At 43.6% G+C, this 21,122-nt stretch overlaps 1 protein-coding gene across 1 annotated transcript; it reads left to right on the top strand.

Moving 5' to 3' along the window:
• The first annotated feature begins 257 nt into the window (after nt 1–257).
• On the top strand, nt 258–5,742 carry Msmb (microseminoprotein beta). The gene is made up of 4 exons (XM_052732350.1): nt 258–407; nt 779–884; nt 2,655–2,823; nt 5,532–5,742. The coding sequence occupies exons 1-4, from the start codon at nt 258–260 to the stop codon at nt 5,659–5,661; spliced, it is 555 nt and encodes a 184-aa protein (XP_052588310.1). The 3' UTR covers nt 5,662–5,742.
• Nucleotides 5,743–21,122: the final 15,380 nt, after the last annotated feature.

The following is a 21,122-nucleotide window of genomic DNA, read 5'->3' as shown; positions in this document are numbered from 1 at the left end:
TTTATCCTTAAAATGATATGATTTCTATATTTTCTGTACTAACTTTATAATATTATTATTATAAAACTTAATTTTAGGTCCTTTAAGGAAACATTTAAATTAGCTTAATACAGAATATGTCTTCCCATCAAACTTTGAGCAACCACTCTCCCAAGACTATATGAGAACTATAGGAAAAGGAAGAACCAGGGCAGAGGGCACATGGGAGAAACTACGGAGGTGGAAATGGCTCTTCTCGTTCAAAGGGCACGAGGACGATGAGCCCTGGTACAAGAGCCCCCAGGCCTCTGAGAACAAGCCAGGACAGCGTGGGAGAGCTGCTGCTGCAGGAAGACCCTGCCTCAGCCAGTGATGAGGCTCCCAGCATCCTCCGTCCCACTCCCAGCCCACAGCCAGTCACTCTCACAGTGAACTTGCTTTTTTGCGGGGAGGAGGGCTGGTTTTTGGCATAGGGTTTCTGTATGCAGGGAAAGGTTGGGACCGTAGTCAGTCCTGGCTCTCCTGGAACTCCCTCTGTAGACCAGGCTGAAACTCAGATCCGCCTGCCTCTGCCTCCGGAGTGCTGGGATAAAGGGCGTGCGCCACCACCCCCAACAGACTTTTCTTTTTCCTGATGGTCTTATGTCTTAGCCCCTGACTGCCAGGCTAGGGGACCTGGCAGTTGCTCCACACTCGACCCTTCCTGCCAGATTTCAGCGGGGATCTTATAGGACACTCAGTCAAGCATGACCTTCAAGAATCACTCATTCTCCACTCCCAACCTTTCCCTGTATTACAGAAAGCTCTGCTGGGCAGCCTCCTGTTCCTTGCTATCTTGGTGACAGCATGCAATGCAAGCTGCACTTTTCAAGCACATAAGGCTCTTCCAAACCAACCGCCTGATGGTAAGTCCTGGGTTTTCCAGTATTTTTAATGCCATTCCATCCTGGTAGATACAACCTGTAGATATGACCTAGTATATATGGCAGATGGGGAAGCCTTGGGATATATATACACTGGAAGAAGGATTTGTGAAGATACAGAAACAGAGTAAGGAGGTTGTTCTCAATTTAGCTAGATGAGCTCTGAAACGCCACAATCAGGCCCCATTTAAGAACAGCTGAATGAGAACCTCTGGGGCTGGAGTTACCTATTAAAAGCTCTTTGATTTTCACATGTAGTCAAGGTTAAGAAGCAGCATTCAAATTTTAATGTACATGATCATCCCTGCAATCTTGTTTAAATGTAGTGCAGGCCTGCATGCATGGGTGGGTGGGTGTGTGCACGCAGGCTTGTGGTGTGAATTTTGCTGGAGAATCTCCAGCAACTAGTACTTTAATACTGTACTAGTTTCATTTTGTTGCTGTGATGAAACACAACAATCAAAAGAAATTTAGGGGAGGAAAGGATTTATTTGCCTTTCACTTCTAGACCACAGTCCATTGTTGAGAGAAGTCAGGAGGAAAAACTCAAGTAAGAACTTAAAAAAATATTCCTTGGATGACATTAGGCTGTGTCAAGTTGACAATTAAAACCATATATGATGGGACTGGAGAGATGGCTCAGGGGTTAAGAACACTGGCTCAGCACCCACATGGCAGCTTACAACTGTTGGTAATTCCAGTTCCAGGGCATCTAGTGCCCTCCTCTGCTCTCTGAAGATATGATGTAGTAGCCTTACATACATGTGAGTGCACTACTCTTACATACCTGCAGGAGAAAAATTCATATCCATAAAATAAACATAATTTTTTTAAAGTTCAATACAATTCTTGGGTACATAGGAAGTTCAGTGCCAGCCTAGAATACATGATGTGCCCACCCCACCCCCAAAACAAAACAAAACAAATAAAAATAAAAATGAAGTAAACAATAAAGTCTGGGTTCCACCCACAGATTCCGATTTTGTTTTCTTGGATGAGGATCAGGAACAGAGGGCTTGCTTGCTTATTTGCTGCTGGGAATTAAACCCAGGGCTCTGTACATTTTCAATACTTGTTCTACCATTGGGCTACACCGCAGTCTGTGGGTGATTTTTAAGTACCCACAGTGCTTCACATGTGCACCCTGGCCTGAGAATTAGTGATACAACCAATGCTAGTAGAGAAGTGAGCATTTTATTCAGGACAACCAGAGAGAACTCACTGGGCCCCCTTTGCCAGTCACTCCTAATAGCTACTGGATTAAAAAGGAAGGACTTGGGGCTGGAGAGATGGCTCAGAGGTTAAGAGCACTGACTGCTCTTCCAGAGGTCCTGAGTTCAATTCCCAGCAACCACATGGTGGCTTACAACCATCTGTAATGAGAGCTGGCACCTTCTTCTGTATACATAATAAATAAATAAATCTTAAAAAAAAAAAGGAAGGACTTATTTATTCTTCAATGCCTGTTCTGAAATACAATCTAGAAAGGATTTAAGCTCACTTAAAAAAAACATAATGGTATGTTTTTTTTAGGCCTTTAAACCCCAGCAGAGACAGTTGAGTTGGAGGACAACCTGCTCTACACAGTGATTTCCAGGCTAGCCAAGGCTGCATAGAAACACCTTGTCTATAAAAACAAACAAAAACAAAGACACTCTCCGAGGCAGGTGCTTTAGTGTGCTGGGTTTTGGCCATCTTGACTCAAAAGCACTGTCTCTGACAGTGCTACAATTGTCCATCATCATGTGCCAGTGGCTGGCTCAGTGTCCCTACAAGCTTTGTTCCTGTGGTGTGACCTGGGGATTTGCATCATTTTAGGATGCCTGGATTCTGATGGTAGCAAACACCGTGTGGGCACTGAATGGATAACCAACTGTACGAAGTGTTTCTGTGAAAAAGATGGAATTAATTGCTGCTCCCAGTAAGTCTCAACCACTGATTCTGGAGGGTCCCAAATAACCACTCTTCAGAGTCTCTGCCTTGTTTTGTCTTATGTTTGGTCAAAGTCTCCTTAAGTTATCCTGCTGTCAAACTCCAGGGCTCAAGAGATCCTGCTACCTCAGTCTCCTGTGTAAGCTGAGTGTGATGTGAGCACTGTGTGAGAAGCATAGACAGATATGTTCGCATCTATCCACAAGGCTAGAGTTTATTGAATAACAGCAAATTCATAAGCTACATCAATTTCTTTTTAACAGAAATATAGATTTATTTACGTGCGTGCGTGCGTGTGTGTGTGTGTGTGTGTGTGTGTGTGTGTGTGTGTGTTTGGTTTAGGGGCTACAGTTTGCCAAGCAGTCCCAATTTCCCATGATACCTAGTCACTGACAAACAGATTTTTCTTTATAACAACTTTAACTACTACCATTAACTCTCAGATCATGCTTTACACATCACACAGTAAGTGTATGTATGTACGTATGCATGTATGTACGTTACAAAATGGCTATAGAAAGCTGACAGAGCACAGCAGAGTTGGAAGGGCTGAAAAGGGGCTGGAGGCAGGCAGATATGATAAATATGATAGAGATGCAAAGAGAATCTGTTGGAGGTGCACCTAGAGGGGGCCTCAGGGTCGAGTTGAGCTGCCCAGTGAGGAGGTGGACTACTGAAGCCACACAGGCTAACTAATGAGTCCAGAAGGACCAACAGGTGGACGAGCTGTCCGCTGCTTGGCAGCAGGAACTGAGACAAACTGAAGCCCAGGGAGAGTCTGGAGTTCCCCTCTTTCAGCCCTCCCCCTTTAACAACACATTAGTGTAAACATGTGTCTGTGATTCAGTGGGAGTGGTGCTTGAGGAGGTCAGAGGACAACATTCTGGAGTCAGTTCTCCCCACATTTATGTGGGCCCCTGCCTGGGACACAATTCTTTTTGAATTCTAAGTTGTTCAGCAGTGAGTCTTGTGGGCGGTGCTGGGTGGATGGTGCTGTTTACATGCAGGACAAGTGCAAAGTCATCCTGCCTCCTCCTCTGAACACAAACTAAATGAAATGCAGCTTAAAAGCAGGTTCCTCCACAGCAAGGCATGGCCTGAAAGCTCCTGTGTTTCATAATATGGAGTAATTTAGAGCAGGGCAGACTAGATCTCAACACTGGAACTACAGGCAGTGCCACTGTGCCAACGGTTTTGTTGTTGTTTGTTTTTGTTTTGAGAAAGGGTCTTGAGTAGCCCTGGCTGGCCTCAAACTTACTCTGGGCCATGAAGGTTTTGGTTGAGTGCCCAGTGCCCTGGTCAACTGTGAGAAGACATCCTGCCATCTTCTCCCTGCATGGTCCACTGAGGGCTGCAAATTCAGATGTTCTGTGGACCAGAAAATTGAGATCAATGAATGGTTTCAATAACGAGGGGAAGAAGACTGAAATGTCTTTTTCCTTTAGGATAAAATTCCGGGTCTTCTTAATACTGACACATTGTTACAGAAGGCACCGAAATGGCCTCTTTTATATACTCAGGGCAGGCAGCTTGTTTTGTTCTTGGTTTTTAAAAAAGATTTATTTTAGCTGGGTGGTGGTGACACATGACTTTAATCCCAGCATTCAGGAGGCAGAGGCAGGCGGGTCTCTGTGAGTTCAAGGCAAGCCTGGTCTACAAAGGGAGTTCCAGAGCAGCCAGGGCAGTTACAGAGAAATCCTGTCTCAAACAAATAAACAAAGAAAACAACAAAAAAAGAAAAGAAAAAAGGTTTATTATTTATTTACATATATATGTGTATGTATGTATGTCTGTGTGGCTGTATATACACATACATGCAAGACCATGAAGGCCAGAAGGTGTTGACTCCCCTGGTACTGGAGTTATAGGCATTTGTGGGTCAACAGCCATGGGTGCTGAGAACTGAACTCCCATCCTCTGAAGAGCAGCAGGTGCTTTTAACCACTGAACACATTTCTCCAGCCTTTAGCTTTGTTTTCTGAGACAAGGGCTCCCTAATCTACACTGGCCTCAAACTCACAGTGTAGCTGAGGCTGGTCTTGAATCTGATCTTCCTGCCTCTACCTCCAAGTGCTGTGTGCCACCTTGTCTGGCTCTGGCAGGGCAATTTAAATCTCAAGCCTTTAGATGGGCATTGAGGGCAATGATTCCTAAAAATTGTGTGTGCCCCGGGTTTTCCCAGGAAGGTTTGCTCCGTGGCTTCTTCCTGGGTCCCACAACCCTGGCCAGGGATGGCTCTCTGCTCCTGTTGGTGGGATGAGCTCCTCTTCTAACCAGACACCACACAGGGCTGGGACCACCCTTCCCCTTCCATGGTCCAGCACAATTATTGTGGACCACTCCCTGAACAGGGAGGGTGGGAAGAGCAAGGCTAGTAAAAGCTTTGCTGTTCCAGAGTCACCCAGACCTGCTCCTGAGTCTGTCAGAACATCCCGGTGTCCTTCAGTGCATGCAGGGTAAAATACAGGACCCACATTAGGAATGGTCTCTGTGACCCCATGGCACAGACAGGTACAGATGCCTGGAGTCGACACTTGGGATATTAACAGCCCAAAGAAGCCCTTAAGTTGGTGAGGGGAACCCCAGGCAATTGGAGTGTGTGTGGTCTGCTTCTTGCACAGAGCATGTCTGAGCAGCAGGGCTGGGTGAGTAAGTGTCTTTTCCCTTCTAACAGGTCTTATCTTGTCTCATTGACAGAATCCTTATACCCAGGGGCTATGACCAAGAGAAGTGTAAGACAATATTCCATCAAGAGGTGTGCAAATATACCGTGGTGGAAAAGAACGATGAAGGAAAGTTCTGTCGTGTTGATAGTTGGATATTGTAAATGTGCTTCGAGTGGGCCCCAAAGTTGAGCAACATTTGAATATTTGTATGATTTAAATTTACCAATTGTAGCCTGGGTGGTTGTGGCCTATAATCCCAGCACTGGGAGGCAGAGGCAGGTGGATCTCATGCCAGCCTGATCTCTAGAGGGCAACACAAAGAAACCCTGTCTTGAAAAACTCAAATAAATAAATAAATTTGCCAATTATGTTTGTATTAAATTAATGCATGTTATAAATCAAACAAACATTTAAAGGAGACAAAAGGAAAACCAAACATGTTTTTAAAAAAATCAACCCAACAATAAGTTACAAGTTATAGCTCTAGGATTAGCACCAATGCCCAGACTGACATGTATTCTTGCATATGAATATTACAGCGAAATAAGATCTACCTTGTGTGAGCATTTGGTGCGAGAGGCATGAAAAGGACCCAGATTTGGGACAGGGAAAATTAGCACTCTCCGCTAGTCCTAAAGAGGCTTTGCGCAGGCGCGGAAGGAAATCTCGCGAAACTGTCAGAACACTAACTAGAGGCGTGGTAGGGAGGCCAAACTATCGCGAGAGCTCTGGGTTCGGGAGCCCGAGCCTTTGGTGGCTAGGTGTCTGGGTCGGTCCAAGGTCCCCTCGGCCCACCGGAAGAAGCGCTGCCAGCTGGTAAGGACGAGTGTGCCCGGCGGGGCGGGCGCGCTTCCTTCGCCTGCCCTTCGGCCCTCCTCGCCCCGGCCTGTGGCCTGTCCTGCCCTCCTTTCTGCCGACACACGCGGGGTCCCCGGCCACCATCCTGCCTGTCTGCGTGCCGGGCCCAGTCGCCTTCCCTTCCCCGTGTCACGCCAGGCCCGGACTCCTCTCCCTCCCCCGCGACCCGGAGCTACCACCTCTCCCTTCTTCCCGAGCGCTGGGCCTGCCCTTTCTCCTCCCTCCTGTCGACATGCTCAGTCCCTGGGCCTCGATTGGCAGCCTGAAGCCTTGGAGAAGCTTCTCTCCATCCCTTTCCTACACTCTCCCGACTGCCCCTCCCTGGTTTTTCAGTCGTCACAGCCCTCTTTCTGTGGTTCTTGTCTGGGTCTCCCGCCCTATGTGAGCCTGTTTTCCATTATTGATCCAGAGCATATTTGCTCCTATTCCGAATGGTTTGGCAAGCTGGGATGTTGGAGGCTATGTCGTGAACACGGTATTTTTAACATCCTAGTTAATTCTCCCAAGAGTCCTCCAAACAAGCTGTATTTCTCCCTTCTGATGAGAAGAGAGCTTACAGGGTCATTGATGCGTTGCTCAGGCACTCATTTATTCAATGCTGTATGCTCAAGGTGTCGAGGATACAGCAGTGTAAGAAATGGACGTGCTCCTGGCCCTGATGTAACTTAGTCCTTGTAGAGAAAACAATACCGTCTTAAGTGCTACAGGCTGGAACTTGGGAGGATGGATCGAGAATGACAAGGCAGAAGGCTGGAGTTACCTGACCCTCAGCGCACACAGCTTTCTTACTAGTGCTGTTTGCAGGGTACTGCTCACCATCACGGCTTCCTTCAGTGAGGGTGGTAGAAAGTAACACCCGCCTGAGAATTTGCAATATTGTTGTAGGGCTCTTGAGTTATTTCCCTGATGTGTGTGGGACAGGTAAGTCAGTTGGTTCTCTGTTGGGATCCCACTGTGGCATTTCTGAACTTGAAAGTACACCAGAATCTTGGAAAGAAATTCACCCTGGTCTGACAGCAGGAGGAGGTTTATTTCATTTGTACTGCTCACCAAGTTACTTGATTTGCTCTTTGGATTTTTTTGTTTGTTTAAGAAGAGGGTGTCAGATCTCCTTACACCTGGAGGTCCAAGCCATTGTAAGCCACCTGATATGGGTCCTGAGACCTGAGCTCTGGCCCCTTGGAAGAGCAGCAAGTACTTTTAACCACTGAGCCATCTCTCCAGCCCTGTTTGTGTGGCTTGTTTGAGACAGGCTGCAGGAATCCTCCTGGCTCTGCTGGGATTACATAGGTGCATGCCACCACACCCAGGTGATAAGCTGTTTGGGAGGTAGGTTTGCTAGCTTGCAGAATTGTTCAGATGAGTGAGATGTGTAGCCTCTGGCACTATTAACAGTCCTTACATTTACTTCTCAGTTTTACCTCTTCCAATAGGTCTTTGTCTTTGAGTCTCTAGGAAAATAACCTAGACATTTAAAGTTTTGTAATGAAGATTTTATCATGACTTATGTCTAATTCTCTCAAGTTATTCCTTTGAGGGAATATTTTCAAAAGTGGAAAAGTTGGAGCTACAGAAAGGGGAGGTTGTACCTAATTTTAGAAGTACAAAGGACTTACTCCCTCTCTAGTTTGTTAAATCAGCATAGTCTGCTGGGAACCTCAGGGATCTATATATGGGTTTTATAAACTCTGGGTATTCTGGCATATGTCCCTTCTCCATTTGAGAGTCTCCCGGCTAGCATTTAAACAGTGCTTTGCCCACACAGTGTTAACTACTGATAGGCTTTTAGAGACAGTCACTGTGCCTGCTAATTATCTTTTAACTGTGCTTAGTCAGAAATTTAGTGTTGTCAGTGAACAACCAGTGGCACAAAGTCTCCACTAGATGGCAGACTTACCATTGTATCCTCCGGGACAACACTACTTCCTGTCGGTTCAAGACCTCAAATACTTGAATGACTATATAAACCTTTAATGACCCCTTCAAAATACCTGGTGTGGCTGAGGGGTTTAGACTTAAGCTGGATCTTAGCCAAATGGCTAAGGAGCAGTCAGACTAAGACTTTCGGACCTGGGAGCTTGTGATGTAGGTATGGTATTTAACTCTGTCAAGTCAATGACAGTGGCCAAGTTGAGCACTTTTCTTCTGGGGAGAATCACCAGTAGTAATTTCTATGCTTGTCTGTCAGAGGAGCCGTTGTTTTCCTCTCCTCAGCTGGTCTTCTGTGATTGTTAAATCTAACACTTTAGACATCGTTTGTAAGCTTACAGTCTATACCACAGGTCCTGGCTTGTCATACATATTCGTGAATTCGATGAACTCACAGGCAAGTGAGCTAAATAATTGTTGTGTAGGTGCTCTGTTGACTTATCTTCTGTCCAGCACGGATCACTCATCGTGTGCTCATTCTTACTTATTCCTGGCTTTGCTTGGCCTGACTGTACAGCAGAATCAAGATGTTTTTCTGGGGGACTAGGATTCTACTTGGGGCTTTTGAGTTTATAGTTCCTTCATTTGGCATTACCTTGATTGCCCTACGGAACTAGCAGTTTGGCGCAGTGTTGGTGGGTAGCTGGCAAAATAGGGTAATGGGGTTTCTTTGTCGGTAAGTAACAGTCCTTTCATACGTGGACAATTACACCTTCCAGAATAATTCTTTAACTACATTTTGAGTTTTATCTTAGCTTTATTACTAGTCTCTCAGGCTTTAGAGAGGAAACAATTCTTCTCTTGTTTGCTTCTGTAGGGAAAACCCACACGATAGTTATCATATAAAACCAGAGATAAAATGTTTCCTTCTTTTTTTCTTTTCAAGAATGGGTTTCTCTGTGGAACAGCTCCAGCTATCCTGGAATTCGCTTTGTAGACCAGGCTGGCCTGGGATTCACAGAGATCCATCTGGCCTAAAATGGTATTCTTACGTGGTACAGATAAGTACCTGTTTTCCTATCCTTGACTGTCTTGGGGCAAGAAGTTCAAGTTGAAGATAGGGTACAGCCCTAGGATCGAAAGCCTCCCTAGCTTTTGGGGATGTCACTTGGAATTTCTGTGGTACTGCAGAGCCTGAGGGGGGAAATGTTGAGTTGGCTGTAAATATAGTGCACATTTTACCTCACAGATCCATTGTTGTTTTGGGTCTTTGGAACTAAGATTTTTGGATCTGGCCTTTTTAAAACAATCTTTCTCAGCACTTCCCCTGGGATTATAGTTTCTGTGGTGACACCCTCACCAGTTCTGTTCTGTGTGAAAACAAAGAATTAAGTTAATCTGGGTGTTGTTGCCAGAGTTCTGGGAACCCAGGCAAGAGGTAGAATACCATGTTCAAGGCCAGCTTGAACTGCATGAGGCTGCCAGAAACCAAGGGCTAAGGTGTGGCTTAAAAGTGTTGCTTAGCGCCGGGCGGTGGTGGCACACACCTTTAATCCCAGCACTCGGGAGGCAGAGACCGGTGGATCTCTGTGAGTTCGAGGCCAGCCTGGGCTACCAAGTGAGTTCCAGGAAAGGCGCAAAGCTACACAGAGAAACCCTGTCTCGAAAAACCAAAAAAAAAAAAAAAAAAAGTGTTGCTTAGCATTCATAAGACTGGGCATTGGACCCCTCCACCTCCCGTCCTGGGAAAAAAGAACACAGCAAGCCACGGAGTAAGAGTAGGATTTACAGAAGTAGGAGAATGGGAAAAACCCAGAAGCAAAAGGTAGACAGGTAATTTAAGTTAAGGAAAGCTTGCAAGAAATAAGCCAAGCTAAGGCCGGGCATTCATAATTAAAAATAAGCCTCCATGTGTGATTTATTTGGGAGCTGGGATTGCGGGCCCATGGAAAGAGCAAAAAACAACTGTTAGAATTCCTAGCCACTCCCCTAGCTACATGACCACACATGCACTGTCTAGTAGCCAGGTAAAATGCTTAGTCATCCCAGGGCCTTATATCCTATGTAATCTGTGTGCTGTGTGATCACGTAATTTGCATGCAGCGTGATCACGTAATCTATATGTGGCATAGCTATGTAAGCCCATATGTGCATGGGGGGGGGGGACACACCTATAAAAGTGGGTTCCACCAATCTCTCTTCCTATACAGTCATTCCATAGGCCTATGCACACCCCCTCTCTATTCCCTTAATAAATTCTTAATGTGGGTTTTGTTGTGCCTTGTGGCTTCTGTCATACAGTAAACAGCACTGCTTAATCAATAACATTGGCAGCTTAATAAATATCACCAACAACATACAGTTTTTGTTAATTTGTATTCTTTGAAACGGTCAAAGGTGTCCTGGGCAGACCTTGAATTCTGCTGTGGCTGAGACTTCCCTTTAACTCTGGATCCTATTTCCTCCTCATAAATGTTGAGATTACACATTTGAGCACCAAACCCTATGCAATTGGTTGTTTTTGATATCCTTTTTCTGAAACATCTTTAGGAAAACAAGCTCTATTGCTGTAGGCAATTTTGGTTTTTATCAGTTATGTTAAAGTTTTACTCTCAGACAGCAGGAAATGTAAAGTAGCGAGAAGTGTTTTCCCCTTTTCCCCATTTGAATCCTGCCAGTCCCAGCACTCTGGAACCTCAGGCCAGTCTTAGTTACACAGCGAGAGCTTCTGGTTTTTGTTTTATTTTCGAGACTAGGTTTCTGTGTAACCCTGACTGTCCTGGAACTCACTGTAGCTGTAGACCAGGCTGGCCTTGAACTCACAGAGCCTGCCTCTGCCTTCCGAGTGCAGGAATTAAAGGCCTGTGCCACCACTGCCCAGCCAGCAAGAGCTTTTCTAAACTCTAAAACAACAAAAAAAACTATCCCTAACCAAATCAAAATAGCTCTAGGGCGAAGCCCAGCCAGCATGTGGACCGTTATAGCAATCCACCTACCGACCCAGCTTTTTTCTCTAGTTAGTGATTTGCAGCTGAGCCCTGGGCTGGGCTGAGCAGGTTGCAGAGGCTGCAGGAGGAGCCTCACTGCATGTGGCCCATGGAGGACTGTGCAGTGACCGTACTAGCAGATGGTGTTGTATGAGCTCTCTCAGTAGGCCTGAGTTAAATGTTTCCATTTAAGTGGCAGGATGAGTCTCCGTGGGCATCTTAGTTATTTTTCTGTTACTATGATATAACACTATGACCAAGGCAACCTATAAAGGAAATCATTTAACATGGGGGTTCTGGTTTCAGAGGGTTGGAGTCCATGACCATCGTGGCAACAGGCAGGCAGGCATGATGCTGAAGCAGTAGCTGCAGGCTCACATCTTGAGACACAAGCAGGAGGCAGAGAGGGTTAACTGGGAATGGGATGACTCTTTTGAAGCCTCAATGCCCAGTGAACACGTCTAAAATTGAATTTCTCTGAGGCTTCACTGTTCTCATTCTCCAAGCTCTGCAGGTCTGACATGACATGCTTATGCTTCATTTTCAGCTTGTCAAATAAAGAATTTGGCTTGTGGTAGGGCCTGGAGACATAAGCAAAGAACTCCAAGAACAGAGGCCTCACAGATCACATGATTTCAGGTTGTGCTCTAGACTATGGCAGCCCAATGGATGCCATATTCTGTCTCCTATGCACTGGGAACTTCTGGTGCTTATTAAACTTGCTATCCTGACCCTAGGCAGAATGGGGGGGGGGGCGATTTTCAAGACACGGTTTCTCTGTGTAGCCCTGGCTGCCCTGGAACTCGCTCTGTAGACCAAGCTGTCCTCAAACCTAGAGATCCTCCTGCCTCTGCCTCCCAAGTGCTGGGATTAAAGGGATGTGCCACCACTGCCTGGCTAAAAGTAAATCTTTTAAGAACTGTATTTATAAAAGCTTAAGGTTCACAAATATTTAAAACAAATAGATAATACTGTTTATAACAGACCAAACTAGCAACTATCCAAAAGACCACAAACAGTAGTAAATGAAGGGTGCTACATTCATGCACTACATACAGCATCAATGGCAGTGAATACATTTCACTTACACACAGTAATATTCAATTATAGGTTGCAGGTACTCAACGAGATGAAAGCAGCCAGACTCCAAAGAGCACGTATTCTTTGATATCGACTATACAATGTGCCAAGGGAAAAAAAAAACCTATAATGTTAGAAATCAGTCTTGGAAAGTAGCTGTTAACAATGCAGTTTCTTTATATGGATGGATGCTGAGTGCCTCAGTAGGTCCACTTTGTAAAATCTGCAAGCTGTCCTTGTAGCTGGATACTTTGTCTGTATGTTATCCTTCAATCAAAACAAAACAAAACAGGAAGATTCTCAACACTTCACTTTTGTTTTCCTTTTGGGTTTAGGAGACAAGCGAGGTTTAAGGGCTGAAGACTTTGATAAAGCAAAGCTGCAAATTCATGGTGCCGACTTGGATCCCTCTGCTTCCCAAAGCTAAAGACACAGCTCATCTGTACCCCACCATGTCATTCTAATGACACACCCCATCTGTACCCCTCTGTGTTATTCTAATGACACAATACACATAAGTGTATCGGGAACAGTGTCAGCTACCACAAGTAAATGCCTCATCACCTTTTCTTTCTCTATTTTAAATAATATATATGCAAATGATTGGTAGAGAAATTACAAAGAAAAGTTAGCTGTCCCATTGTGGTGGTTTGAATAGGTATGGCCACCACAGACTCATGTATTTGAATACTTGGCCCATAGCAAGTAGCACTATTAGGAGGTGTGACCTTGGAGGAATTGTGTCACTGTGGTCACAGACTTTGAGGTCTGACTTGCCTTCTAAAAGATCAGGACTTGGGGTGTGCTAAGCCAATAGAGCATGTATCTAGCATGCATTAGACCCAAGGTTTGATTCCCAGTACCAGGAAAAAGAAATGTGTGTTAAATTGTATTTTACTATTTAAATCTTTTTTATTATTTTATGTGTATGAGTGTTTGCCTACATGTCTGTCTGTGCACCATGTGTGTACCCAGCTGGCGACTGCCTGGAGAGAAACATTTCTCCCAAAGCAGCACTGAGTGCATTTTACAGGGAGCTTTTAAAGGCAAAGAACACAAGAAAACTACATCCTGGTTGGCAGGGTGAAGGAAAGTAAGCAAGCAGTTAGCTGGGGCTTTTGGAGCCACGTTTCCAGAACAGGGTTGGTACTTTCCCAAGGGACTTTTCATAACAGGAATAGAAGGGGGTGTCAGGGTTTCTATTGCTGTGAAGAGATACCACAATGACGGCAACTCTCATAAAGGAAAAACATTTCATTGTGATGGCTCACTTAACATTTCAGAGGTTCAGTCAATTATCATCATGGTGGGACATGGTAGCGTGCAGGTAGACATGATGCTGAGAGGTAACTGAAAGTTATTGTGGGGATTTATTAAGGCAACTCCACATAGTTAAAAAGGAGGTTTATTTTGGGGGGTAACTCACAGCTAGTAAAGGGGTTGGTTACAGGATCCAGGAGAGGTGAGGTGCAGTCCAGCTGGGTTCTCTGGAGAACTCCACTCAGTCTACCATCCAGCATCCAGGATCACCAGGAACCAAGAGTGCCGGCACATCTGGATTTCAGGTCTTATGGGCTCCCATCTCGGCCCCACCTCAGGGGCAGGTCATAGGTTGGCGTGACAGTTACCGGAAGCCTCACTAGGGGTAGTACTTCCAGGTCAAAGCTGGAACAGCTAACCACTACATCTCCCCCTGTTGTCTAAATAAGAAAGTTCTAACCTAATACAAAACTATATACAATAGGAATGATTATCAAATATTGTCTAGGAGGAATAAGGGATAATGACCGAGACAAGGTGGAACTACAACCAACACAAACAATATCAAACAAGACACATACTAAAATCCAGAGAAGTCTGGAGCATAGGTAAATGACACATTACAAGGGTCATTCCAAAAGGTGTCCTATCCTAAAGAACCTAAATCTAATACTTAATATGTTCTAGCTAAGATACAAGAAGATTGTAACTATAACTGTTAGTCTTCAATCCCATCAAAGATCTGAGAAGGAATATAATAATACCTGAGAAATGGGAGAAGGATACAAGCAACTTTCAGGAGTCTTTCGAGAGTAGACAGAGACAGCTGGCAGTCTGGACAGTCACATAAAGTTTCTTAGCATCGCTGGTGCATTCAAATTGACTACAGGCCTAGAGTATCTGTCAGACCATTTTACTGTCAGCAATCAAGGCAGGGGCAGTTCTTTGCCCAGTAGGCCATTTTGTGCCAAGGTGAAGACAAACTTCCAAACAGAAATGTCTCATAAGCCCAACATTCTCTCGCGGGATCAGATCAGTGCTGCCAGGAGCAATCATGTCTCATGTCATCAGAATTCCAAGTTATCGAAACATTTAAATGCCATATTCTCCAGGTCTACGAAGTGTTTGAAATCACCTATTCATCTGACATATGTTTCTGTAAGTCTGGAGAACCTAACTAACATAACTATAGAGATGACAAGCATAGGTGACTATAAATTTGTAAGTCTTATCTACCTAGATAACCTAAGGACTAAGGCCTCACGTAAACAGGATAAACAGTCTGTAAGCAATTATACAGTAAAAGGACAATGACCTCAAAATTGTGACAATACACAAAATAACTAAAGCAGAGGTAGGAATGTAGCTAGAGTTTTCCTGCCTGGCCCACAGTCAGGACAAATCTCTCTCACCCGCCAGCCCCACAGCCGCTCAAACCCGACCAAGTAAACACAGAGACTTATATTGGTTACAAACTATATGGCCGTGGCAGGCTTCTTGCTAACTGTTCTTACAGCTTAAATTAATCCATTTCTATTCATCTATACCTTGCCATGTGGCTCGTGGCTTACCAGCATTTTCACATGCTGTTTCTCATCATGGCGGCTGGCAGTGTCTCTCTGACTCAGCCTTCCACTTCCCAGCTTTATTCTCCTCTTTGTCCCGCCTATACTTCCTGCCTAGCCAATGGCCAATCAGTGTTTTATTTATTGACCAATCAGCAACACATTTGCCATACAGAACATCCCACAGCATAGTAATATATAGTACAATATGCAATATGACAATAATCCTACCTATGTATCAATATACCAAATATCCTAAACAGAGGTAGGACATACATACAGTATGACAAATATAATTTTACATTTTATCAATATACAAAGCATTTTAAATAAGAGTAGAAATTATATGTACATTACAACAAATATGGTTCTGTATTTGTATCAATTATACAAATTATCTGGAATAAGAATATAAAAACAGTTTACATTTGTATCAATATACAAAAATCTATAACAGTGCAATTTATCTAAGGCTAATATTTTACTAAATTAGTTTACTAGTATATACAATAATCTACCTTAATATCCTATATTTATCCATTCCCATTTTTTTTCTTTTCTTAAGGGGAATACTGAGGCCAATGTTTTCTTCCACCCCCAACCCTGTAACCATTATCCATAACCCTCAGAAACATGAAACCTTTGGGAAAAAGGGGTGTTGTTTTCTTAGAATTGCTTCCTGCTGTTCAGGGGACAATGGTATCTCTGTGGGGTTCTGTAAGAAAGCTCAGATAGTTAAGTCTCAGTTAGACTAACTGTAGATTATGCAGCCAGTCTCAGAGTAATTGGTAAGATTGCCTGAGATCCTGGCTAGAAGTGTAGTATGATGATGAGTACCATGGCATCATTCTGGACTGGGTGGAGTTGTTGTGGGGCCCCATCTTCCTTCTGGAGACTTCAGAGACTGCTATTGGAAAAACTTATTTTTTACTGTGAAAAACTTGAACATTATTAATATCAAAATGGAAAGTTTGGATTTAAAGATGACATGACACGTAAGAAAGGATTCCGAGAAATCAAGAATAAGCATGGAGAGAATTAGAATCTTGAAGACAAAGGTCCCTTTTTATTGGTTTTTTTCTGTCCCACACCAGACAGCTCTTCTGATATGAGACAGAAGAATCTCTCAACATTTTCTTTTAGCAATATGCTTGGGTTTAGAGAAGGAGTGAGCCAATTCCAACTCCAAAGTCAGTTTGGTATATAATTAAATGGAAACCACAACTTTTCTAGACTTAAAGAGATATAGATGTTAGGCAGTGAGATATTAGCCTGTGTATATTGGTACCAATAGATTCTTTCTTTCTGCTGTAGATGTATGGATATTCAAGGCCTTATGATTACTGGAAGATGGGTATTTCTATTATCCTGGAAAGAAAAAAATAGAACCCTACCCCAACCCTTGTTTGTTAAATTTTTCTTACAATTTGTAGAGATGTCACATTGGTGGATAAGCTTTTACTTCTCCTCATCAAGGGGTTTCTCCTGTTTGAATCGAATTTTTATTAATTTTGTTGGTATCCATAGCTTTTCTTCTCCTGCAGAAACAAAAGCAAAACCCCTTCCTCAACATAGGATGTATCCTGGTTTACATTCTGAGGTCAACACATCTTTGAAATAAACTGGTTGATTTAGCTCAGAAGTTTTGTTTGTCATCCAATGTCTCTCCACAGCTGTTGTTCCTTTCTCATCAGCATTGAGAAAATTCAGTGTTAATAAAGCATTATGCAGTCTATTTCTAGAAGTCATTTTTACCTCTCTCTATTTATTTAGCATATTCTTTAACGTTAGATTGGATCTCTCTATGACTGCTTGGCCTGTGGGATTGTGTGGTATACCTGTAACATGCTCTATATTGTAATAAGCAAAACCTATCTCATTTTATTGGAGGCATATGCTGAGGCATTGTCAGTCTTAATTTGTACAGGTATTCACATGATGGCCATAACTTCTAATAGGTATGTAATCACGGAATCAGCCTTTTCAGAACTTATAGGAGTTGCCCACTGAAATCCTGAATAGGTGTCAATGGTATGGTATAAATACTTGAATCTTCCAAATTCTGTGAAATGAAACACATCCATCTGTCAAATTTCATTTCTTTGTATACCTTTTGGATTGCTCCCTGCAGGTAATGGAGTTTGGTTATAGAAGGAACAAGTAGGACTTTTTTTTTTTTTTACAATATCCTTGGCTTGTTGCCAAGTGATGGAGAAATCCTTCTTCAAACCTTTGCTATTTACATGGTGTTTCCTATGAAATTCTGAGGCTTCTAGCATGTTACCTATTAGAAACTGATCAATCTCATCATTACCTTGTGCTAGAGGTCCTGGCAGACCTATATGGGATCCAATATGTGACATATATATAAAATGTTCCCTATTTCTGTTGATTTCCTGCAATTGTATGAATAATGAAGTTAATTCTGTATTATCAGGAATAAATTCAGCAGTTTTGATATGTAAAACAACTCTCTGCATATTGAGAGTCAGTGACTATATTGAGGGGTTCTGTGAAGTCCATCAGTACCATAAGAATGGCATACAGTTCTGCCTTTTGTACAGAGTTATATGGACTTTGAACCACTTTACTTAAGTCTCCTGATTTGTATCCAGCTTTCCCTGATTTATTTGCATCAGTATAGAATGTGAGGACTCCAGAAATTAGCTTTGTCATACAATGTGAAGAAGAACCCATTCAATCATCTTTATGAATTCTATTCTCTTGCTTTTGGGATAACGGTTGTTAATCTCTCCCAAAAAAAGTTACTGCAGGCTCTCTGCCAATATTCATCATCTTTCCATAATGAGGAAATTTCCTCATTAGTTAAAGGCACTACAATTTCTGCTGGGTCCATTCCTGTCAACTGGCGAAGTCTTTTTCCTTTTTGAATCAAATCAGAGATCTTTTCTATGTAAGTCTTTAACTTCTTACTTGGCTTATATGGTAGAAATATCCACTCCAATATAATATCTTCCCTCTGCATCAAAATACCTGTGGGGGAATGTCTGGAGGGGAATATGACCAGAATACATTTAAGGTCTGGATTCACACGATCCACATGTGCTTCTCAAATTGTCTTTTCTACTAGAGCCAATCCCTTCTCAGATTTGGCTGATAATTCTTTTGGACTATTTAATTATTTGTCCTCTTTTAGAGTATTAGCCAAATTTTGTAGTCCATCTTTGGGTATTCCCATGATACCCAGTAAGTTGGAAATGCTTTCTAACAACTTTTGAAAACCATTAAGAGTCTGCAATCGATCTCTCCTTAGTTGTATCTTTTGGGGTCTAATTTTTTGTAGCTCTATCTTATATCCTAAATAATTAATAGAATCTCCTCTTTGTATTTTTTCAGGAGCAATTTGCAGTCCCCAGAGAGGTAAAACTTTTACTTCTTCAAACATGCTTTCTAATGTGCCTAACTCTGGATCAGCTAATAAGATATCATCCATATAATAATAATAAATTATGGATTGTGGAAACTTCACATGAATTATCTCCAATAGTTTTTGCACAAAGTATTGGCCCAGGGTACAGCTGTTTAACATTCCCTGTGTGAGGACCTTCCATTGATCTCTCTTGACTGGCTGGGAATTGTTATAATTAGATACTGTGAAGGCAAATTTTTCTCTATCCTTTTCTTGTAAGGGTATGGTAAAGAAACAGCTTTTCAAGTCAATAACTATTACAGGCCATTCTTTGGGTAGCAGAGAGGGCAAGGGCATCCCAGTCTGTAGGGAGCCCATAGGCTGAATTACTTTATTAATAGCACTCAGATCAGTCAGCATTCTCCAATTACCAGACTTTTTTAAAATAAATACAGGAGAATTCCAAGGGCTGGTAGATTCTTCAATGTGTTGAGCATTTAACTGCTCTTGAACCAGCTGTTCTAAAGCTTGTAGCTTCTCTTTTGTCAAAGGCCATTGTCCAACCCAGGCAGGTTTATTAGTTAGCCATTTTAAAGGTAAGGCAGTTGATACTTCTGAGAGTTCAACAGCAGTTGTGCTCTGTTTGTGAACAGCCTGAATGTTTGGTGCCTGATTTTTATAGCATGTCATGATATTATTCCTAGAAACATGCATTGGTCTATATTCCTCTTCTGACAGTGTAGGATTTTCCATCTGGGTATTCCACTGTTGTAACAGAGCTCAGCCCCAAAGATTCACAGGTTGGCAGATTCCAGAGAAAGAATCTTTTTTTGTTGTTGTTTTTTGTTTTTTGTTTTTTTCGAAACAGGTTTCTCTGTGTAGCTTTGCGCCTTTCCTGGATCTCGCTCTGTAGACCAGGCTGGCCTTGAACTCACAAAGATCTGCCTGTCTCTGCCTCCCAAGTGCTGGGATTAAAGGCGTGTGCCACCACCACCCGGCTGAGAAAGAATCTTTTTATGTAAGCTTTCATTGCTATCTTTTAAAGCCTGTATCAGTCCCAATAATGACTCATCTTTGTTATTATTATTAAACCAGTATTTGAATGCTGTGTGAATTATTATGGTAAATGCCAAAATGGTACAAGCCAGATACGCCTTAGGAAGGTTGTATTTTTCCAGAAAAATGTCATTCATCATATGGGCAAAAGAAGTTTTTAAATTCTTGTGAAGTAATGTTTTCAGCCGTAAGAATTACTCAAGATCTGTTTGTCAGTTTCAAGGTGTAAAATTATCAAGTACTCTTACCTGAAATAAAACACTGGCTTGTCTTACCGTCCTCTCAATGGTTTTTTGGGGTGTAGTAGCGCTTTTCAGCCAGCAGGTGCCGCTAGTGTAGCTCTAAAGCAGGTTCCGCTTGAAGGCTTTGGCTGGTGGCAGCTGCAGTCGGAAGCGGAGTGTCCCCTGTGCACAAGGCAGTGTCAGGCGTGTGGGGTTGAGTGGCCTGAGCTCAGGGCATGGACAGCTCCAGGCAGCAAGGATGACAGCTGGCAGCCGCCGCTCCAAGCCCCTCTCAGTACCTTTGCTGCTGCAGAAGCAGCACCCTCGGGGAGCCAACTGGGGGCAGCGGCTATTTTAACGAGGCAGCCTCTGAACAGCTTCCGAGAGGGAGCCGGTGAGAGGTGGAAGCCTTGGGCTCAGGCTGGAGCTTGGGTGGGAGCTGGCAGTGGGGGTGGGTGGGGGAGGGGCGGCGCGCCTCACTGTGACTTGTCACCAGTCTGGGGCCTAAGCTTGCTGGGGGACTGGACTCAGCTGCTCCCATGCCGCAGAGCCGGGGAGGGAGAAGGAGCAGTACCGTGTGGTCATGTGCTGAACGGTAAGCGCTTGGTCCGGAGGAGGGGCGGGAATTTTAAAAGACAGGGAAGAAGAGACAGAGAAGTGTGAACAAAGTGTGGAAAGCATGCCACACTGAGGGAGGAAGCCACCCAGTCGTTTGGAGTTTGCCCCATGTGAGCACCAGATATTGTGGGGACTTATTAAGGCAACTCCACATAGAACTTACAGCTAGTAAAGGGGTTGGTTACTGGATCCCGGAGAGGTGAGGTGTAGTCCAGCTGGGTTCTCTGGAGAACTCCACTCAGTCTACCATCCAGCATCCAGGATCACCAGGAACCAAGAGTGCCAGCACATCTGGATCTCAGGTCTTAAGGGCTCCCATCTCGGCCCCACCTCAGGGGCAGGTCATAGGTAGGTGTGATAGTTACCGGAAGCCTCACTGGGGGTAGCATTTCCAGGTCAAAGCTGGAACAGCAACCCATTAGAGAAAGTTCTACATCTTGCAGGCAACTGGAAGTGGTCTGTCTTGGTGGTATCTTGAGCATATATGAGACCTCAAACAGACCACCTCCACAGTAACACACTTCCTCCAGCAATACAATACCTACTCCAACAAAACCATGCCTCCCATTAGTGCCACTCACTTCAGGGGCCATTTTCTTTTAAAACCCCTGGGGGGAAGGGGGTTGAAAGGGTATGAGCTTCAGGTTAAACTAAAGATGGATCCAGTTAAGACAAGATGGAGGGACCTTTGCCCTGTCACGGACCTCCCTACTTTTATACCTGGATATATCCAGAATA

The sequence above is a fragment of the Peromyscus californicus genome, unplaced genomic scaffold (assembly GCF_007827085.1).
Source record: "Peromyscus californicus insignis strain IS unplaced genomic scaffold, ASM782708v3 Scaffold_12__1_contigs__length_115047231, whole genome shotgun sequence".
Lineage (NCBI taxonomy): Eukaryota > Metazoa > Chordata > Mammalia > Rodentia > Cricetidae > Peromyscus > Peromyscus californicus.
This window is presented reverse-complemented; position numbering and strand designations above follow the sequence as displayed.